The sequence below is a fragment of the Crassostrea angulata genome, chromosome 7, assembly GCF_025612915.1.
Source record: "Crassostrea angulata isolate pt1a10 chromosome 7, ASM2561291v2, whole genome shotgun sequence".
Classification (NCBI taxonomy): domain Eukaryota; kingdom Metazoa; phylum Mollusca; class Bivalvia; order Ostreida; family Ostreidae; genus Magallana; species Magallana angulata.
The window spans coordinates 33,622,899-33,645,768 of record NC_069117.1 but is presented as its reverse complement, the minus strand read 5'-3'; the positions used below and the strand labels follow the sequence as shown (position 1 = coordinate 33,645,768).

The following is a 22,870-nucleotide window of genomic DNA, read 5'->3' as shown; positions in this document are numbered from 1 at the left end:
AGGCAAACATAAAATTGGTTTGCAAAGAATTAAGCAATTTTTGTCCGACACTGATGCATACTCCTTGCAGAAAAGAGTACAACGAAAATTTAAACGACGTCATATTATAACAGATTCAATTGATACTATCTGGGACGGAGACTTACAAGATGTAAGGAATATCTCGAAGTACAATGACGGAATTCAGTACATATTGGTATTGCAAGACATTTTTTCCCGATTTCTCTTTACCGCTCCACTTAAACAGAAAACTGCGGCGGAAGTAATTAAAGGGCGTCGGTCAATATTTGCAAAAGGACGAAAACCTAAAGTACTAAGAACGGACAAAGGAAGCGAATTTAAAAACAAATGGGTCAAATCATTTTTAAAGAAAGAGGAAGTTCACTCGATATACACAGAAAACGAGACAAAAAGTAACTTTGCCGAGCGCAGCATTCAAAAATTGGAAAACAGATTACATCGAATGTTTGTACAGAAAGATTCATACAAGTTTGTGGATGAATTAGCAAACATTACACAAAGCATAAACGCCACACCTACTAGACCATTAGGAGACATGGCTCCAGTGGATGTGACAAAAGATACAGAAGGAGAGGCCAGGTTTAGTGCGTTTTTAGAAAGAACAAAAAATGATAAACAAACAAACGAAAAGAGGGTTTCCCTTAAGGGGAAGAAACAGAGAAAACGATATTTTAAATTTAAAGTAAATGATCGAGTTAGAATTTCACATCTAAAGCACACCTTTCAACGTGAGTATGATCAGAAATGGACAGGTGAAATATTCGTTATAACCCATAGATTTCGACGTCAAGGCATTGAAGTGTATCGTCTAAAAGACTATGCAGATGAATCTATTTCCGGTACATTTTACGCACAGGAACTACAAAAAGTCAACAAAAAGGAAGACACTGTATGGAAAGTGGATAAAATTTTAAAAGAGCGGACAAGAAAAGGTGAAAAGGAGGTTTTAGTCTCTTGGTACCAGTGGCCTTCGAAGTATAATTCTTGGATTAAAAAATCAGAATTGATTGACATATAAATCTTTCGTTATGGACATTCGGATGATCTTAAAGTCTACAGACAGTTCTGCTTTTTACAGAAACAATAAACCTTATGATTTTCACGTTCATCTTCCAAGACCGTTAACTTTAAATGGACAGTGGTCAGTATCACTGTTAGAGACCTGTTTACCTTCGTCCGAATCTGAAACGGATGTCTATATTTTCTCAAATCTCTGCGAAGATACGATAGTCGGGGACAAAGAACTGCCACTATTAAGGCGTGTGTATTTAAAAAAGTCATCAGAAAATCAGATATTTAAATATCCGTACGAAGTATCTACGAGACTTGGACAGGTTCATGATGTTCACATATATATAAAGGATACAGATGGTCAGGAAGCGTCATTTCTACAAAAAGATACATCTGTAACACTCTTATTGAAGTGGAAAAGTCTATAAGAAGGATGTCTGGACCTACATACGTGTCTGATCCTAGAATATGGAAAACTTTTTACAAAAACATGGTAGATGGAAATTTTAACCCTAGAAGTTATAAAGGTAGACAGTCAGGAAGTGGAATAGCTGGGATGTATTCTAAAAAACCTTACATGATTCCTGTTAATCCACATATTACTGTAGAAGAACCTAAAGAAATATTTGGTAAACAGGTGACTCCCATGGCGGCAGTAGAAGAACGAGCCAAAGAAGACTTGAAAGAAGAAATGCGTGACAATGTTCCGCACGTTCCTGTGGCCAGTATAAAAGCAGAAAGCGCACAGAAATCTCACAGTTCTCCTACGATCAGGAAGAAGAAGAAGAAGCCAATTAAAAAAGTTGTACCATCACACATTACTTCAAGAAAACGCAAGTCAGAGGTCACAGACTTGGATTCTAATATATTTCGTTCAAAGAAAACAAAGACAAAGTATTTGTAAAAAAAACCCTGAAAATTATGTCCTTCCTTAGTGAGAAAATAACCGAAATTGGACTTCCTGCTGAATTGTCTCTGTTTACTGTGCCGCCTAATCAGGTTGCAGTAGAAAAAATATATTTTGCGGAACACAGACCAGTCTCAGCATATAATACGGAAGATGCCCCGATAGAAATTTCCATACCCGGTCAAGGAAACGAATACATTGATTTGCGAAGGAGTCGTTTATATGCAAAATGTAAAATAGTCAAAACAGATGGAACAGCTTTAGAATCTCAAGAAAAAACTGGCATCATAAACCTCCCTTTACAGTCACTTTGGTCGCAGATAGACACTTATATGAACGGGAAGTTAGTGTCTCTGAACACTAACTATTACCCATGGAAAGCCTATTTAAAAATCATCTTGTCCAGTGGCACCGATGGCTCAGAATCGCAATTGCAATCTCAACTTTTTTTCACGGACGATGCTGATATGGACGATGCAAATGCATACGGTGGGACGAACGGCGGTTTGGCGAAGAGGTATACATTTACGCAGTTAAGCAAAGTTTTTGATTTGGAAGGACCTTTGTACGAGGACATTTTCCGGTTGGATAAATACATTGTGAATGGTGTAGACCTTAACCTGAAATTATTTCGAAACAGAGCCCCTCTATTGATAATGAGTGCAGAAGGATCTCCTTCGTACAAAGTGCAGCTGTTAGATGTATCCTTTAAAGCCTGCATGATCAAAGTGGACAGTGGTGTATTAATAAATCACGCGGAAATATTGAAAGAAACCACCGCAAAATACCCACTGGTCAGAACCGAAGTGAAGATGAACACTTGTCCCACAGGCTCTGGGAGTTTCATTTGGCAGAACGTATGGTCTACCAATCTACCATCAAAAGCATATTTTGCATTCATTTCACAAGCTGCTGTAAATGGAGATTACACCAAAAACATATTTAATTTCCAAAATTTGGCGGAGGAAATTGCACTATACGTAAATGGCGAAAGCATTCCAGCGAGACCCATGAAAATTGATGTCGGGGATAACAAGAATTGCGTCACACCATTTATTAATTTATTTGAGGTGGCTGAGAAATGGAACAAGGACTCCGGACTTAACATAACGCGTAAAATGTTTAGTGAGGGGTACACAGTTTACGCATTTAGTATCGCTCCCAGCGATCTTGGTGAAGAATATATAAATTTGGTTCGCCAGGGAAGCATCAGATTAGAGGTAAAATTTGCAACGCATACTACAGAGACACTGAATTGTTTGGCGTATGCTGAATTTCCCGCTTTGCTCGAAATTGATCAGTCAAGAGATATCAAGTACACCCGAGTATGAATGGACATGAGTTACTAGGTCTAACAAGAAATAATAGACATATTGCTGATGTCATGAGGGGAGTTTTTTCATCAAATAATCTGCCACAAAAGGTATCCAAATACCCATCTGCATACATTTGCAACACCGACCCTACCTTTTTGCCAGGAAGTCATTGGGTAGTGTTTTGGATCCACAGTCCAGTACGAGCCGAGTTTTACGACAGTTTCGGAAATTTGCCTGGATATTACGGCGTTGCGTTTGATGTATTTTTACAAAATAACTGTAAATATTGTGTATACAATAACGTTCAAATTCAACACAGGGATAGTGATTCATGCGGATATCATGTATTGTTTTATATATGGATGAAATGTTATAATAATTTGATGTCACAAGTAATAAGACTACTAAGCCATTGCATTAATCCCGATGTTTATGTTAAAGAATTTGTACATAAATATTTGTAAAAGAAAAATTCAACATTGCATATTATGTGATGTTTTATATATTGAGGTGAAAGATTATATATTCTACCAATGTGTCAATCAAGATGATGGTATTTTGTAAAATTAATAAAAAAAAAAAGGTTTTGTAAAATAGGCTTATTATCATTTGAGTCCTGGTTTTCAAAGGAGGAAGTATGGATTGGTGGGAGAACGAATCAATTTTACCATTTCGATCACCTACAACCTGTATGGTATCGGGTGCAACCATGTCAGGAAAAACTCATTTCATATATCGTATTTTATTGAATGCAAACGGGATGTTTGAGATTCCTCCTCAAAAAATAATATACTGTTATAGTCAGTATCAACCTTTGTACGAGGAGATGGAACGTAACATTACGAATCTTGTTCTATATCAAGGACTGCCGTCTAAAGAGCAAATAGAAGAATGGACAGAAGGCATAAAACATACCCTGGTAATTTTAGACGATTTAATGACTCAAGTAGCGAAAAGCGAAGAAACTGTTGCAGTATTTAGCATCACGGCACATCACAAGAACTGCACTGTGTTTTTCTTAACACAAAATTTATTTTTTCAGTCCAAAAATTTTCGCAGTTTGTCATTAAATTGTCATTATGTCGTATTATTTCGGTCATTGAGAGACTCGAGGCAAATATTGTCATTTGGAGCTCAAGTGTACCCAGGCCAGTCGTCGTTTTTTAAGGATGCATATCAAAAAGCAACATCTAAATCGTACGGATACCTACTCGTTGATATGAACCCCGCCAGTCATGATAAATATAGATTGCGCACGCATATATTTCCGCAAGAAGAAACACTCATATATTTACCAAAGGAATAAACAGGGGTGGTTATTTTCAGGAACCATGAGCCATCTGGTAACATCGAATGCAGCCTTTCTCAAGATATTGTATTCGACGGATACCAAACAAAGAAAAGCTTTAATAAAAACCATGACCGAAAATCAACAGCAGGCATTGTGTGAGGTAATTTTAAATGTGTACAAAGGGACCTTTCCACTTACCAAGTACTATATTAAGCGATTGTCTCCGCATCGACAGGTCATTCATAAACTGAGCAGCAAGACGGTAAAGAAGAGTGTCAAACGGAAACTATTGCTACAACAAAATACAATAATACCGATTTTAATTAAACCAGCTTTAAGTGTACTTAATAATGTCTAGGGAATTACTTCTAATACCAAAAGAAAAGTATGAAATGATTTTAAAATCAAAAGAAGAAAAAGACCCTCGAATGACTTCTACTTCACAAAAAGAGGATGTACCAAGTGAAATCCAAATGAAGGAACCGTCAAAGACAATTAATGTCCGGAAAACGACCACGCCTAAAAGAAGTCAACGAGGGTATGGATTCATTGTAAAGAAACAAACAAATGGACCTCCACCTGGATTTTCAAAACACAGTGTACATAAGACAATACAAAAGAAGAAGAGTGTGCATTGGTTTAAACTTTAATTCGCATGGCAATATATGTTGTCCATATACAATAATAAATAGAATACTGACACATATATATGTGTGTGGGTGTATTTTTTTTTTTTTAAATCTCCCTCAATATCCGAAAGGTAGAGTGTCATAAGAATTTAATTGTATTGCTCTTTTGGAATACACAAGTTGGTACTGTTTATTTTCTACACTGTTATAAATTTTTATCGGGAATTTAGACCTTGTGATTTTGCTAGGATTTGTGACAGTCAAAGTTTTGCTCTGATCAGTTGTTACAATATCTAACATGGAATGAAAATTTAAAATTTGTGCATTTTGATAATTCAGTGAAAATCCTCGAATGCGACAGATCTGCTCTCCTTGTATGGTTCTAAAAGCATAGTTTTTAGGTCCACCAGACACGAACTCTATAATATAATCATCAGGAGAAGATAACTCATTTGTGAGCTCTCCAAGATATGGGCCAATTTCCAGTTCGACATCACCGGGTCTACTGACAAAAATGACGGAATCTGTATCGAAGTATAAGACACGTGTGTCGAGCATGTGTAAAACGTCATAAAGTTTTAGCCTAGCCCAACAGGTAGTAAATGCCGCAATAAATATGTTTGTCTGATAATTTTCTTTAACCAGGTTACTTTTGTTTTTCCAAGTAGTATGGATCATTTCGTCGTTAATAATATGAAAATCTGTAACCTCTTTAGACGGATCAAAGAGACTTTTAAAAAATTTGTCAGCTTCAGTTTCGTGAAAAAAAGAGGTTTGTGGCATATTTAAGCGTTGTCCAAATTTTCCCCAAAATGAATTTAAAAGCAATTTGGCAATGGATCTCATTGCAGGGTTTTTGGTGATAGCCTCAGAATTAAGTTTAACATTTTCTCTAGCCGCATAATTGCTAATGTACTGAAATGCCTCCTCTTCGGTTTGAATATATGCAGGCCAACCGCTTGATTCTTGTTTAATTTTTAGAAATAAATCAATATATCCTCCAAAAAGGTCATTATCAGGGTCACCGGGTGAAGAGACGCTATCAAAATGATACACTTCGTACATTTTGACAATCTCGTAACCGACTTGAACTGCCCGAACGATCTCTGGTGTACACCACGTTCCCGTGATGCACCGGTCCTCGTTCGAGCAAGTACAACGCAGTTGCCTCCCTTCCTCTGCGCAGTTTCTACACAAGGCAAAAACTAATTTGCCATTTATTTTTTGGGGTAAAACGGGAAAATAAAGATTTCTAGGGGGTAACACTTTAACTTTGGCTATGCCAAAATAATTTTCAATGTTTTCAAATTCCTTGATTATGATGCGGGGATGTTTTAAAGGATATTTACAGTACTTATTGACTGACGGGTACAGAGAACAAAAATCTAAATAATGAATTTTTTCGTCATCTTCGACTTTTTTGTACAATTTAACAGCATTAGTTCTCCCCCCAAAAAAAGCATCTCTGGGATTTAGTCTCTCATGAATGTCTAAAGAGGTCACGAAATCTGAAACTTCCTTATTTTCTTGCACTAACTTTGTAAACTCGTGCTCCCACATTGTCACCACATTCATACCAATGGATTTGAGGTACCTATGTTTTTCCACAGTTAGTGCATAAAGTTCTTGTATTGTGTGCTGTGTGCGCGGGACGAGGAGTCGACGTTTGTCTATGTAGCATGTAGGGCATCCGTGCCACAGGCATCCGTTAAACTCATAAGCTGTATTCGTTTCTGAACAATAACCATCTAATTTAAAATTTGAATTTGGAACTTTATATTCTCCCTCATTTAAAGCATGCCGAATATATATGGGAACAATTCCTTCCCTGTTTTCTTTTTCCATAAGCCACTCTAACCATCTGATCGAAACTTTGCTATACTGATCACGATGGTATCCGGCTGACGGAACCTGGGCAATGGGACTACCCACATACTCCTCTTTCTCGACAAAAAAATCATGGTCTTGTAAAGTCCGAGTGTTTACCCACCCCATTCCCGGGAAATTTACGCAAACTTCCCCATCTGACCGCCTACCCTCTATCCATTCGTCGTGGTGACGAAACTTAACTCTTAAGTCCTCTTTCAAAAATTTGGACTTAAAGACAGCCATGCAAACGCTTGCTATTGTAATGTACTTGAAAGGATCTACACTACCATTTAGATAGTATTCTATGTTTCCCTCATCATTGAGGTCAAAATCACCCTTACCCGTAATTTCCATTAAAATTTCTCTAAATTTTAGACATGCTTGACGCAGTATATTAACATCACTTCGACAATATTCAACAATTTCTTTCGCAAAATCAAATTGTTCGTTGTTGTTAATTTTTGATTGATGCCAGGTTAAGAATTCGCTGCGATCTTTATCACTCATCGTGTCACACCCGTATTGAGAAGAGTCAGGATAAGGACCAACATAATTCTGCTGTTGAAACGTGTTAAAAAAATGGGGGAAGTAGCCTTTCTTTAATTCGCTTAAATCAAACGCACTGGGTAGCTTAGATAATTTGGTCGGCAAAAAATTATAAGAGTCGAGAATTCGGATGTTTAACTGTTTTGCGACATGTATATACATGAGTTTTGATCCCGAATAAATAACTTGCGGTATGATACTATTATCTACAAGATATTCTAACAAAAAATATCCATCGTACCCTTTCATGTTGTGAGCGAGCGCTGTATAGTTTTTATTATGTTTAGAAAAAAGCCACCGACCAAATTCTTGTTTGACGTTTTCTCCGCGAAACATGACTTCGCGAAAACCGCAAGTCTCTTCGCATGGTTCTTTGGTAAAACATTTGTTTTCTTTATCAAAATGACTACATTCGGGACAACGCGTTCCGCAGTATTGACATGTAGAGTTGGTCGTAATTGCCTCGTCTACACACATCTCACAAACCTTATGTGCAATGACCAAATTAGGCACGTGTTCAAACTTTCCGCAGTGTGACTTGCGACAATTTGAACACAATGCGCAAGTCGGTCCGGAGCAGGATTTACATCGCGCAGGGTCGTGAGTATATCCTTCGGGACACTCTAACCTGCTATCGCTTTGCGTACATTCAAAATCAAAGAAAATAAATTTCGGGACCGATTTCTTGTTTTCATTTGGACGGATATAACATAAATGATCAGACTTGACGTATTTATCACAGGTTCTACACAACCATTCGCCACACTCATGCTGTTCGGGATCACGCACCTTTCGATCCACCACTTTCGTACATATAACACATTTCCACCACCTAGCACACGACGATTCTTTTCGTCTGCCTTGCGGAATCAAATGATTTTTGTAACAGGAGAGCGATCTACAGGTCATGTGACATAATTTGCAACTTAATTTCACCTCCGAGAAATTGCACTTTTTTCTTTTACATACATAACACGCACGCTCGCATTGGTGTAAATTTCTGTAAGGAATCAAACAATGTTCGCAAAACTTTGAGTTGCCAAAAAACCCGCAGATATTTGCAATAACATCGAAATGCGGTACTTTAAATCCTGTGTCTTTATCCTCGACATCATGAAGATATAAATAAAGACGCTGTTTTTCGCTGCCTGTGGGAGGGGTTTTAATAAACTTATTTCCCCCGGAAGCCTTAATCACTAAAATATCGACATCAAGAAACTGTTCGAAAGCATGTAAATCTGAAACGGCTAATGGGTGATGAGTAGGTACATCTACTAACTTACAAAGTTCTGTAGTTAGTTTTGTCTGGCGGTCGCAAGGGTCTCTGGGGTCTCGCAGTTTGTTATAATACCAGTCTGGAACCTTTTTGTACCTCCAGATTAATTGTTCTGTATTCCCGTCGTCGTCGTCAGTGAGCTCGCGCCATTTAGCGATGGTGACAGAATTGACTTTGGCAAATGCCATAGTTACAGCGCGAGCCATGCAGGTATAGTCCTGATTGACAATGGTAATTATGGACCTTTTACTCTTAATTGATGAATCATCCCCAGTCACTGATTGCACTTGGTTTCCCCGACCGCCTATAATATTAAATAAAAAAAGAAATGTACTTAGAGTTATCTGTCTTTGTTTAGTAAAAAAGAGAGAGAAATGGAAATCATATTACCTGAGGGCACCTGAACCGTACCGATGTCAAGAAAAAAACTTTCATCTAAGGGCATGTCTTCATGACTGGTCAGGACGTGGTTAACGTGGTCCAGTATGACCTGCGGTGTCATATGCTCGATTTTCCGCAGAGGTACAACAATATTGGTAATTAAAGAATCCGAATGTATGACTACACGAATAAAATCACTGTCACTCAGATTATCCGTGGCATCTTGTAATGCTGCACCAAACATTTGAGAAAGTTCTCCCTGTACATCTAGAACTCTTTTTTTTTCTCGGACAAGGTCCGAATTCAATTTCACGACATAATGACGATCTATTGCCTTGTTTTTTTGGTAAGTTCTTTCATTTACTTTTTGAAAGGTATAAGAAATTTTTGATGTGTTACCCCCACCACTTTGATGCATTTCTTGGTGAAATCGGAAAAGTTCGTCATTGTCGTAAAATCTATGACCACATTCATTACAGGTTTGAATTTGATGTACTGAGTTATCCTCATCTGTGGATTTTTCTTCTTCTTCTTCTTGGTCCAGGAGTCTACGCAATTTAGATGGAATAAGGATATTCAATTCTTCTGTTCTTTCATGAGTATATTTATGAAATCGAAAAAAATCCTCATTCTCAAAACTGCTTGTACAATAAGGGCATTGATATACCATATCCTGTTGAGGGAAAAAAAACCCAGAAAAATAATAATTAAATCTGTTTTATATACAAGGGGGGGGGGGGGAGGGGGTGTTTATATTACTGTGTTGTATTTTTTTTTAAAAACAAATAAAGGGGGGATAAATGGGAGGTAGCATATTCTCTCTCTGTTGTATTATTTTTTTTAATTAAAAAAGCGGCGCCGCCCCCCCCCCCCCCCTCCCCCCCCCCCCCTGTTGGAATGGGAATCCTATTGTAGTGGGCATATTGGCTGAATGGGCGGGGGAAGAGGATTGTGTGGTGGTGGGTTTTTTTTTTTACTCTCTCTCTCTCTCTCTTTCTCTCTCTCTCTCTCTCTCTCTCTCTCTCTCTCTCTCTCTCTCTCTCTCTCTCTCTCTGTGTCACTCCTCTCTCTTTTCGCGCGCGAGCCTGCATCTTTTAGATGTTGCCGCCCCCCAAAAAAAAACAGGATCAGTACAAATATGGCGTTGTTTCGATCAGCATGGCTGCTCATCTTTGTTGTGCATGGCGTATATTTACAATGTTCTCCCGCAACAATTTGTTGCGAGGAAGACTTCGTTTCGTGTATGGGTATGGAGGGTAATCGTGTTCAAAAATCCAGATATGTAAACTTGTAAATCCGAATATGCAATCGTGTTGATGTGTGAGCCTGAGCATGAATATGTGTAATTCTGATCGTGTAACCTATAAAACTCGGGCATAAACACGTGTAAGATTTGACTCAGCTCCTTCGCATGATGCACATTTTGCAACTTTATTGTTTACATTAGTTAATTAAACCTTCAACTTTGCACACTTTCAATCCGTAGTTTCTGCGTTTGTAACTTCAGGCTCGGCAATAGCACATCTGACATGATACAAATTGACAAATGTAAAGTCTACAAGTTTGTCGAATTTTGACATGACCTTATATGGCAACTGCCTTGCTGCGGGAAAAGGCATGCCGTAACCGCCGGACCGGAATGAACGAAAAATAAACATAATATTCAGCTTAACTGTTGCAATAAGCTTTTAATGAACGACACCCATTCTATCGAAAACACCGGTATTATTTTTAGAAAAAAAAATTGAGGTATGATTGAAACTGGACCAAACAGGAAGAGGTTCATGTAGAAAAAAAAATCGTTGCCGATGTGACGACATCGTCGGATACCCACGGGTGATCGCGTCTTTTACTTATAAGTAAAAGACGCGATCACCCGTGGGTATCCGACGATGATGTGACGAATGCGCTATAATTTTTGAAATGCGCACTCTTTTCTAGAAATGAGACGGATCAAGAAATTTCCTAAGGGGGTAAATATATTTTGAGCAGCATGGGGTTCGAAGACCGCCGTGAGGTCCCATGTAACTCCATTGCTTCTGAATTCTAAGAATTTTGAGAGTGAATTTTTAACCGGGTTTCCGATTATTGAAATAGTAAAAATTGCAGACGGGCGAGTGGCTGTCAAAAAGGTACCCTTATTGTACCGATAACTCCGCGAACAGTTTTCAAGATAGGAAGTTGTTCTTTTGCAGATCATTTATACATATATATCAGAAGTATGCAAATTGCTAGGATTTTGATTTCTGATGATTTATAAAAATATCAGCTGTTGAACTTAGTCATTTTTGGGCAAAAACATTGCATATAGAGTACCCCATTTTTACTCCTGTTATTTTTCTGAATTAGTTAGAATAAACGACCTGCAAGGATTTGGTAATTTTTCGCGGAAAAATTTATGTTACTTTACATGTATTTATACTTTTTGTTGTTGTGTAAGTGAAAGATAAATAATAACACAATCTTCAATAATAATAATAAAAACTAGCGCATATTTTGTGTGCGCCGTAAATTGAAGTTTTACTGGGGGGGGGGGGGGGGGCACTGTAGCTCAAAGATCGTCCATCTGTATTTTTAGACAGGGAGCTACAGACCTGCAGCTAGTTTACAAGTGACTGTAAAGCTGTATTATACTAGCTCTCCAAAATTTTTATCAGACAACTTCACAAAGTGAGTCTGTATTGAACCGACATTCAGGACGTCATACTTAATCCCGTAATAATTGCTTAAAATAAATTTTAAAAAATGTCAATTTTTACCTGCATGATAGGCTTTTTTCCTATATATTGCCGACAAGACAATGCAAAGAAACATTTCTTAAAATAATTTATACAAATTTTAATTTCACGACAGTTAACCTTATCTTTGGAATTTTTATTCATTTTTTTTAAAGAGGGTGTCGCTTCTTATGTCTCATATTACCGGGTTATCACAATCTCAAAACAAATGTCTTTAAATAGTTTGTTTTTCTTATCGATAACTTTGCAACTCAGCTGACGGACCCCGTGTAATTTTTCGCGTGTGGGGCGGGGGGGTCTTGTCACAACTTTGTTGTAGCTATTAGGATGCATTTGGAGATATTTTCTTAATTCAGCCGAGGCCTATACTTTAACAATTTGTTGCATGTACTCTAATAACAGTGGCGTCGGAAGCAAATTGAAAGGGGGGGGGGGCTAAACTAATCATGAAAAATATTGACAAGAATTCCCATAATCATGAAAATTCTAATCCGTGGGGGAGGGTATACCAATAACTCCAATCTTACCTGCCCAATCCCCCCCCCCCCAAATCATGAAATTCCTAATCCGTGGTGGTGGTGGGGGGGGGGGGGGGGTGCTAGTATACCCACTATGACTCTAATTTTCAATATCACTATTAATATTTCATTCTCTTTTTAAAAGGTCTTTTAGGGAACAATTTTGTTTGTTGCGAGGAAAAAGTAGGGGGGGGGGGTTGAATCCTCCCTGTTGCTATGTTCCTAATGCTTAGGTTTAACTTGGCAAAAAAGTGGGGGGGGGGGGGCTAAGTCCCCCCCCCCTAGCCCCCCCCCCCCCCCTCCCGGTTCAGACGCCTATGAATAAAAATGCGTATTATATCTTTATACACGTGTATTCAAACAAAGTCATTAAATGTATTTTTTTAAGTTCTAAGAGGATATCTGAAGCCGATCGAATTCTTTACTCGCATCTTTTATACATTCTCTTGATAAAATGTACACCAATCTCATTATTTAATTTTCCGAAAAATAATACTCTATGAAATTTTGTTATCCACGGATAATATGATTATAGGCTTACCTAATATTTTTTTTAATTCCGTCCCTATTCCGGCGATTACGGCATGCCTTTACCTGCAGCTAGCCTTTTTCTATCAGTGACGTCACTGTTTCCATATAAGGTCATGTCAAAATTCGACAAACTTGTAGACTTTACATTTGTCAATTTGTATCATGTCAGATGTGCTATTGCCGAGCCTGAAGTTACAAACGCAGAAACTACGGATTGAAAGTGTGCAAAGTTGAAGGTTTAATTAACTAATGTAAACAATAAAGTTGCAAAATGTGCATCATGCGAAGGAGCTGAGTCAAATCTTACACGTGTTTATGCCCGAGTTTTATAGGTTACACGATCAGAATTACACATATTCATGCTCAGGCTCACACATCAACACGATTGCATATTCGGATTTACAAGTTTACATGTCTGGATTTTTGAACACGATTACCCTCCATACATGGGGGCATGTGAGTGTATTTTCTTTACGGTGGGGATGACCGGGGGTGTCGATACACTCCACATCCGATTTGGCGAAGGGGTGCGCCGGGTTGAATTCAGTTTCAAGAAAATAACTCTGACGGACATCGGCGATGTCCACCCTGCTAGAGGTAAGTGTGTCCACCCCCACCCCCATTTATTCATACTACTATTTTTTTTTTACAATGCATAATTAATATTATTCTGATTTTTTTTTTTAGTCGATTTGTCCGAGCCAGCTCAAAGTACCACACCTGGTAAATATTTCTTTCTCTATTTCGATAAATTGATCATTTAACATCCATCAATGCATATAAGTTATAGCCGTGGCCCCCCCCCCCCCCTCACCCCAATAACAAATTAATTATAGTCTAGTCATATGTTTTTCTTTTTTTTTTCCCTCTGTAGACCAGGGAGATGAGACTACACCCCCGTCCTCCAGTCCCCGTCGCACTACGCATGGTAAGTATATATATATAAATATTTCTAAGAGAGAGAGAGAGAGAGAGAGATTGATTTAATACCCCCCCCCCCATTACATATTAATTATAGTCGTAAGTTTTTCTATTTTTCTCCCCTCTGTAGAGCAGGGAGATAAGACTACACCCCCGTCCTCCAGTCCCCGTCGCACTACGCATGGTAAATATATATTTTTTTCTAAAAGAAAAGAATGTTTTTTTTTATAAAACACCCCCCTCCCTCCCATTTCATATTAATTAGAAGAATTGTGTTTTCTTATAGATCACGCTGAGACTTCCCGGGTGTCCTGGACATCATCATCAACCTCCGGTAATGCTATATATATATATTGGGGGGGGGGGGGGTAGCGATGTATTGAATTACCTTCTCTTTCTCCAATCTTCCTTCATGCTCTAATCTCGGGTTTTTTTTGGTTTTTTTTTGGTTTTTTGTAGTAGTAGACGGTACCTCCGTTCATGAGTCAAGCACAGGTAAATATATATGACAATACATTGCACATTTTTTTTTGGAAAAAAACGGGGGGGGGGGGGGTTGTTGTTGTTGTTATTGTTTTTTTTTTTATTTAATTATTAAAATGACGTGGGGTTTTTTTTTTCAGGAGAGATCACGTTGACTCCTACGGCAGTTTTGATTATTTCTAGTAAGTAATTTAACACACATCTATTTATTATTTATTCTGTCTTATTTTTTTATAATTACATTTTTTTTAAAATTCATTAATTTTTTTAACAAACAGATAACATCCGAGACTCCCACAGATTAGTATATCTAAGTTTTTTATCCTTATTATCCATTCCTATTGCTGTAGTGCTTGTCCTGCTTTTTAAATATTATAAGCGCACGCATCGTCCTACACGCTCTGCATCAATACAATTAGAGACTATATGTAAATCAACTACAGTTTAACTTCATTCATTCATTCGTATATACGACTTTTTTTGTAGGTGTTTTGTCATTCGTCGTTGTGTTTGGTCTGTGTCTCTGTTTGTGTTTTTGTCGTCGTTGTCGCGGTTCCCCTCCTCCCCCTCGTGATATCGAAATGAATTATCATCACCTGCCCTTGTCTGGAGAGGGGGACGGCGACTCTGTCGTGTCTGATATGTCTGATGTGGTGTTTCATCGTGCAAAGAATGATTAAATGTCTTAATTTTTTTTGTACATTTTTTTTTTCCTTTATAGTTGTTGTCCTGTTTTTGTCCATGTTTTGTTTATGTTGTCCCGCGTCTGAGGAGGAGGAGGAGGAGGAGGAGGAGGAGGTGGTGGAGGTAGGGAGGCGTCCCTACCGAAACCCAAGGCTGCCCACCTGTGCAAGCACACGGGTGCTCAGACGTCATTAATGTTCTTTTTGTATGTGTATATATATATATTTTTTTTTCTCTCATCGATCTGTGTTGTAACTATTTTATGTATCATTTATTATTTACTTTTATGTTGAATGTGAAAATAGTTTACATTTTATATATGTTGAATAAATGTTGTTTCATTATTTTGAATGGATCTTCATATTGTTTTTTTTTAAGTAGATTTTATTTTTATGGTCACTCTCCGTGAATAATGAAAGCAATAGTTTATTTCATACTATAAGAAAATGAAGTCAACCTTTTTTTTGGGTAGCAGTATAATTATAATATCATTCATTTATTCATTTACTCGTGTACTAAACTCTATGTACCATTATCTCGGCATGTACTAAATGCCAAGTATTTACATCTTTTCTTGTATAAAGAGAGAGAGAAACATGTACACACAGGATCGATTCGTTTTATTTCTTTTTTTGTAGGTCTAGATGCTGATTATTTTTAATGATCCTTTTCTTTTGCTTCCAACATGGCCTCGTATTCATGATCTTTCATGAACACATACTGCTCGTTTATTGATCGCAGCCTTCCTGGGGGGGGGGGGGGGGGGGGTTTGGATCTACCTCAATTTCCGCATCCCAGTCTTCGGTTGAGGGTATGTGGATATCTTTGAGAGGAGGCGTAGTGATCGAAATAATGGCCATGTTGGAGATCTTGATATAGAGTTATAATATCAAATCACTATGAGAAATTCTCAACAGTTCTCAGAAATTTTTACATATATAGTCATATTTTCCCTTTTATTACTTAATCATTAAATTGGAGCTCAAGATGTTTTAATAATCGTGACATATATAAGTAATTTTAGCATTTATAAAAGACTTGTCATTTATCATCGTCAGAATATTTTAATACGAGCATTACTATAAAAAAAGGTCCGATTTCTATCTTTTTCATTTATCCTCCTTTGCAATATGGCCCAACGACTGATCACAGAAATGTAAGTCTCTCTCTCTTTCTCTCTCTCTTAAGGATTTCCTAGATATCTGGTTATATTTGCTTTCTTTCTTTTATTTATTATGTTTTATTTGTCTTTATCAGGTTAAAAAAGAATAGCGACCTCCGGACTCCTTCAAATGATTTAAAGGAGTATGTTTGTTGGAAAGGGGGGTGGAAAGGGGAGTGTGTTGTTCGATTTTTTTTTTTTTAAATGCTAAATGTTTATGTGTTCTCTGTCTTACAGCATCGGCGAAGAAACAATTTATATAGACTCCGGGTCTAATGCTACACCTTCTATAGGGTATATTTCTTTTTTCCTGTCATACTCATTTTACAACAAAACTTCTCTTCTTTTTATTTCTAATCTTCTTTTCCTTCTAATTATTACTTTCTATTTAAGATCACCATCGTCTGAGTCTTTTTCATCATCATCTTCAAGTCACCTGTCGACTTCATTTTCGACAATAACAAGGTATTCTTCAAGCTTCCTAAGTTTTGAATTAAGTATAAACTACAATCTTTTGGGTTTTTTTTTTTAATACATGATGATACGAACAAACTTTCTGTGTTTCGGCATGAAATCGTCTTATTTTTTTTCAGATCTCCTTCCAGTGTCTCATCGCGATCTACTTCGCCGGAAATAACATCTCCTCTTAAGAGGTATTTTAAATTTATAATTTTTCCCGCTTTTATTTAAACAATCGGGGTTTTTTTTACCATAAATTTTTATTTTATTTATGACCTTTTTTTCAGTCCTTATTTTTCGCAAACGGACGATGATGAATTTAGTACTATAGATCTCGGACCTACCAACATCACGATTTATCATATGCAAAACGAGAAAAAGCGACTGACCACAGAGCTTGCATCAAAACAAGGTGCCAAAGAAACCTTAGGAAAACAAATAGGGGACCTTAACAAACAAATGGATGCTCTGAATAGGGAGATAGAACTTTTGGCGAACAATTTAGAAGTCTTGGAAGGAGACATCTATGTAAAATGTTTAGAACTAAATGTTCAAACTTGTTAAAAAACAAAATAAAATGTGACTTACTTTTCAATCGTTTATCCAATGAATCTTGCCTGCTTGATCTGGTCTCTTTTTTTCTTCTCTTTTATACAGTGAGGGATAATTTATGTAACTAATTACTGACAAATACATTCATTTCCGTGACTTTTTTTCAACCTTTTTTGTAAATTTAACGAGATTCTTAGGTTAACGACATATTCCTATATCTATCATTTGATATGTATTTGAAATCGTGAGTTTTTTTCATACGTTTTATTACTTATAAATCTTCTATGACATTTCATTTAAATGTTTTTAAAAAGATTGATGTTATATCTATTTCTGTAAAGTCATTATTTTTTTTTATAATACATTCTTTGTATATAACCTCTTTTTCTTTTTCTGTATGTATTTCGTGAGTTCTTGCTTCAAATTTATCAATTATAAATCTTTTTCGACATTTCATTTAAATGTTTTGAACGAGATTTATGTTCTGTCTATTTCCTGTATAGTCATTCTTTTTTTTCTGGGGGGATTTTTTTTTTTTGGTGCATTTCTTATGTGTGACTTTTTTATGCATTTTTCCTTGTAATTTGATTTTCTGTACAAAGATTACAATTTACTGAATAAAACTATGAAACTCAACATTTTACTTATTTATTATTTTTTTGTACATCTTAATATTATAACCATAGAACACCTTTAAATTAAATTAAATGTTCAATTTAAAAAATTTGATATAAGCTGCAAGCGTTCAGTCAAACGGTTCCATTCTAAAACACGTAGACTTATACCGTCTTTAGTGGGGCACAATTCTTTCCCTTTGTATGCTGGACAATGCGGATAAGGTAAAAGAGGATCACTGTATGGCGCAGATACAAATTTTCTTACAGTAACACATCGAAATGGTGAATGTACTTGAAGATAAATATCGCCTCCCAAATCTTGCATATAATTGATTTCGCTGTTTTCTTCATCTTGCATACTTTGCATTGCTTTTGTTGCGTTTTGAGCAAACCCCATTAACTGTGTCCACTGGCATCTGTCCAACGTAATACCCTGTCGGTCATCACCTTCCAATTCTCCTATTACAATTTCTTTTGTATTGTTCACTATGCAAACCCTGACTTCTCTTTCATTCCCAAGATTTGCTAAATAGATAACTTCCATATTTGCTGTTTACTTTCAATCAATGTACATGTAGTATTTTTTTTTTTAACAGTGGATGTGTTCTTAAATATTAGTTTTGACTCCTCCCACTTTTCTTTAACACTATCTAGAGCCTAATTTCAAAATCGTTTCATCGTTAATTAAACCTCTGACTCCTCCTCCCACTTTTTTTTTAAAGGTTTTGTCTACGTGCAATTCATTACTGTAAAAAGTTCCACTTTTTTCGTGTTCTTCTTCTTATACTCTAATAAAAAAACCCCAGACAACCTTCTTTTTCAAAATTAATTTTATTATATACATCGGAAAAATTCATGTTTTTCTCACATTCTCTTACGAATCACTCTTTGTAATTGAGGAATCTATATGTCTTACTGATGATTTTAAATACAGCCATTGATTGAGATTCAACTGAATTCCTTCTTCTGTTGCTTCGTGTCCTCTATAGCGTCGAATATCTATTGCTACATTGTTTTCTTTGACGCAGATTCGCACGAAGATGTCTTCGCTGAGCGGAAATTTATTCACGTATTGACACATTAGTTTTAGTCCTGTGGAATTCTCGCTTTTCCACCGAGTACAGTCACGGGCATATAGAGCCTCTACTTTAATTTCTTTTTCTTTTTTCCCTTCAAGAATAATCGTGTTAACAGATAATAATGTCATCATAGCAACTATTGTGCAATAAACGATCACCTGTCCGACGGGCCTTCTCCGCATCACTCTGTCCGATAGTTTTAATTCTTCTTCACACTCCAACACCATCAAATCGTTAACTTTTGAATTCGATTCCATGTCCATACTTCCGAATAATGTAGAAAAAACACACCTTCACCTTTTTTTTATACTTAACAAAGGTAATTTCCTATCTTTGATTGGTCATTTTAAATTTTATTCTTTTTTTCCCCCATCACCACTTCATATATTTATATATATATTGTAGTGATGAAGTTCTGACAGTAAAAAAATTCATTCTAAATATCCATCCTGTTGCAAGTCATAACCCCCCCCCCCCCCCCATCCCCCTCCCTCCCCCCCAAATACTCTTCTTTTTCACTCTAATGATAATAAAAGACAAACATAGTCGTTTATAGCTCCGTTCACTCCATCTGCATTGGTCCTATAATTATAGTTTAACCAATCTACAAAATCTGACATAACACTTTGTGATATATTTCTCTCATGGCAAATTTTGATAAAGTTTTTAAACAATTTTTCCTCTGCATTTTTATATGTTTTAACAAGTAGATCATGATAATACACAGACACGATAGTCGACAGATCACATTCCCCTATCCCTTCTATGTGTGGTCTTCTCTCGGACGGATGGTCATAGTCACATGCCATGCATCTCCTTTTTTTCAACAATTTTCCATTGCTTATAACTTCCTCTGCAGAACATTTTAGAAATAATATTGTCAACATTCTTCTATAAAAAATTGACTTTGGAAAATTTTTCCATGAAAATGTATCGTTAGGTTCAGGGTCTGCGTATAAAATCTCCATATGTTGTTTTTATTTAGGAACAATCAAACATACTTTAAGACGAATTTCCTGGGACTTATATATATTACCACAAGTCGAATATGTTCCCTCCCACTCGAATGCACTTAATCTTAGAAATGTTTTTAATTATTTCGAAGTCATAAAAAACCACAGCACAGGTAATACAGTTAGTACAATAATTGCTTTGTCGTGTGGATGCATTTAGTCTCATACATTTTAATTACATATTGAAGCTGTCATCGTAAATGTTAATGATATTTCAAAACCAGTCATAAACAGTAACATCTATTTCATATTATTCCATTATAAGACAGCTCATCTTTAATTCATATCTCATCTCTATGCACATTGTGGGTCATATTGACACCAATCATCGTCTGGGGCTATATCTGATAACCCTCCCCCTTTACCAATCATCGTCTGGGGCTATATCTGATAACCCTCCCCTTCCTTTCATCTTGATGACGTAAAACTGGCCCCGCCCCCTGTATTCCTAGGGGCTATACAGTCTCATACATTTTAATTACATATTGAAGCTGTCATCGTAAATGTTAATGATATTTCAAAACCAGTCATAAACAGTAACATCTATTTCATATTATTCCATTATAAGACAGCTCATCTTTAATTCATATCTCATCTCTATGCACATTGTGGGTCATATTGACACCAATCATCGTCTGGGGCTATATCTGATAACCCTCCCCCTTTACCAATCATCGTCTGGGGCTATATCTGATAACCCTCCCCTTCCTTTCATCTTGATGACGTAAAACTGGCCCCGCCCCCTGTATTCCTAGGGGCTCCTTCCTTTCATCTTGATGACGTAAAACTGGCCCCGCCCCCTGTATTCCTAGGGGCTATACAGACACTATTGCAGCAAGTAGAGATGAACTTTTTCACCATATTTACAGGGTGGCAATGGTATAATTGCAAATAAGCCCAAATCTCAAAAAGTTGAGAAGATTACTTCACCATATTTACAGGGTGGTTATATTATACCACCAATAAATGACCCTGAAAATTTCAAGCCCCAAATATGAATTCTAAATTTTGAACTGCGTTCAAGAACACTTCACTTTTCAATTGCGCATAGTCTTAATGATTGGGGCCCGAGTCTATAAACCTAGTAATGATAGCCACATTACCATATTTTCAAAGTGGTAGTGGTATACCACTAGTAGATGACCCTGAAAATTTCAGGCCCCAAATATGAGATAGAGATTTTGAACTGCAAACTGCGTTACAGGTACATGTATATATTTTATAGTTTCTAATTTTGATAATTTTGAAAATTTCATTTGTTTTCAATTACCCACCAAAGCAAAAAATTGGAAACAAACAGATTTCTGTGTGCAAATTGAATATATTATGCCACATTAATTTTCCAGATTTTTTTCTCATACCAGTTAGAACTCTTATGCTCTAATGACATAAGTTTCATGATATTGAATTTGAATATATTTGCTCCGTGTGAACTTTAAACAATAATAAGGCTATTTTTATTTCGTGAAATTGACTTGAGATACTTGTGTATATTTTTTTCTTCATAATTCATATACAGACGGCGTTTTATTGCCTGGTTCTCTTTGCTTGCACGTTTGATATTTAATATTTTGTATTTTCAGGTCCATTTACCTCTAATCTTGAAGAGCCAGAAAGCGTAAAATTTTAACTTAATGAAGAGGACGGAGCTACGATAATTATGACATCTCCCTAACTCGGCTTGTGATTGGTCGGCAGAATTTTGATGGACGTCATCATGTCATTCGGCAATGAATAAAACACGTTTATCCAAAGTAAAGTGAAAAATTTGATCATATCTTATATTATATGCGTACATGCAATAAGTTTTTTGTTATCACGGAAATTCGCCAGTGACTCGACCAAGTGAGGTTAAGAAACAATGCTTCTGCTGGAGAGAAAAAAAAAAATTAAATTTCATTATCCTGTGTTTTTTGCGGAACACTGCAGTGATTAAGAGGATAAAGCCAAATTCTGTGTGTCAAACGAGACTTAGAAACAACTTCAGAAACTAATCAATGACACGCGATATTCATTTATTACGCACAAGTTGATGAGAAAGCAAGAAGTTGGGATTTAAGGTATAATGCCGTGTATCGCCGCTAGATATTAGTGTATGTCGTAAACCCTTTTTTCATAAAGTAGAGAGGATACGATGGCGGTGCACAAGACGTGTGTTGACTGTTTGTTTTTGGTATTAACATTTACCGTTTGTTTGTATGTAAACATCTGTTCGGTGGGGACAGAAGAAGAACGGAGATGTCAGGAAATCACGATCCCGATGTGTAAGGGCATTGAATATAACCTCACCCACATGCCCAATCAGTTTCATCACAAGACCCAGGAGGAATCTGGATTAGAGGTTCACCAATTCTGGCCTCTCGTGGAAATTTATTGCTCACCGGATCTCCAACTATTCCTGTGCAGTATGTATGCCCCAAATTGTATTCCGGATTATAAGTACCCTCTACCCGCCTGTCGGTCCGTTTGCGAGAGGGCCAAGTACGGCTGTGCCCCTCTGATGGCACTGTACGGCTTTGAGTGGCCGGAGAGGATGAAGTGCGAGAATCTGCCGGTGTTTGGCAGTGGACAACTGTGTATGGACCATAACCAGACGGAGACTACGGCCAGTCCAACGAAAAAGGTACACCAAGTCAAACCAAAGGAACCAAACCATCCAAATATCCACAAACCGAAAACCAACCAAAACCAAAAAGAGCCCATACCCCTGCCCCGGCCCTACGACCCCACGGACCAAAACCATGTCATTCACCCAGTCCAGTTATGATCTTCTTACATTATTTGATGGAATAAAAATCATATTAATCATACAAATAAATAGTTATTGCTTTCGAATTTCAAACTTATGTGACTGTAGCTGCCCTAT

At 36.9% G+C, this 22,870-nt stretch overlaps 2 protein-coding genes across 5 annotated transcripts in view; both read left to right on the top strand.

Moving 5' to 3' along the window:
• The window catches only part of LOC128155885 (frizzled-5-like), a 29,001-nt gene extending 6,206 nt beyond the window's left edge, over positions 1–22,795 (top strand). Inside the window, exon 2 of the mRNA XM_052817769.1 lies at positions 21,588–22,795. Within this exon, the coding sequence (XP_052673729.1) occupies positions 22,139–22,771 (633 nt within the window). The 5' untranslated portion in view covers positions 21,588–22,138 and the 3' untranslated portion in view covers positions 22,772–22,795. The remainder of the gene's footprint in view (positions 1–21,587) is intronic.
• On the top strand, positions 13,501–17,842 carry LOC128155886 (uncharacterized). Of its 4 annotated transcripts, XR_008239655.1 has the most exons (11): positions 13,501–13,631; positions 13,722–13,757; positions 13,909–13,962; positions 14,086–14,139; positions 14,242–14,289; positions 14,415–14,450; positions 14,579–14,620; positions 16,522–16,578; positions 16,678–16,749; positions 16,878–16,937; positions 17,031–17,842. XR_008239655.1 is itself a non-coding variant. In XM_052817770.1 (8 exons), the coding sequence occupies exons 1-8, from the start codon at positions 13,517–13,519 to the stop codon at positions 15,116–15,118; spliced, it is 579 nt and encodes a 192-aa protein (XP_052673730.1). In that variant the 5' UTR covers positions 13,501–13,516; the 3' UTR covers positions 15,119–15,869. The 4 variants fall into 4 exon arrangements, 2 of the variants coding, with proteins under 2 accessions (XP_052673730.1, XP_052673731.1); XM_052817770.1 differs by lacking the exons at positions 16,522–16,578; positions 16,678–16,749; positions 16,878–16,937; positions 17,031–17,842 and adding an exon at positions 14,925–15,869; XM_052817771.1 differs by lacking the exons at positions 16,522–16,578; positions 16,678–16,749; positions 16,878–16,937; positions 17,031–17,842 and adding an exon at positions 14,717–15,053.
• Positions 22,796–22,870: the final 75 nt, after the last annotated feature.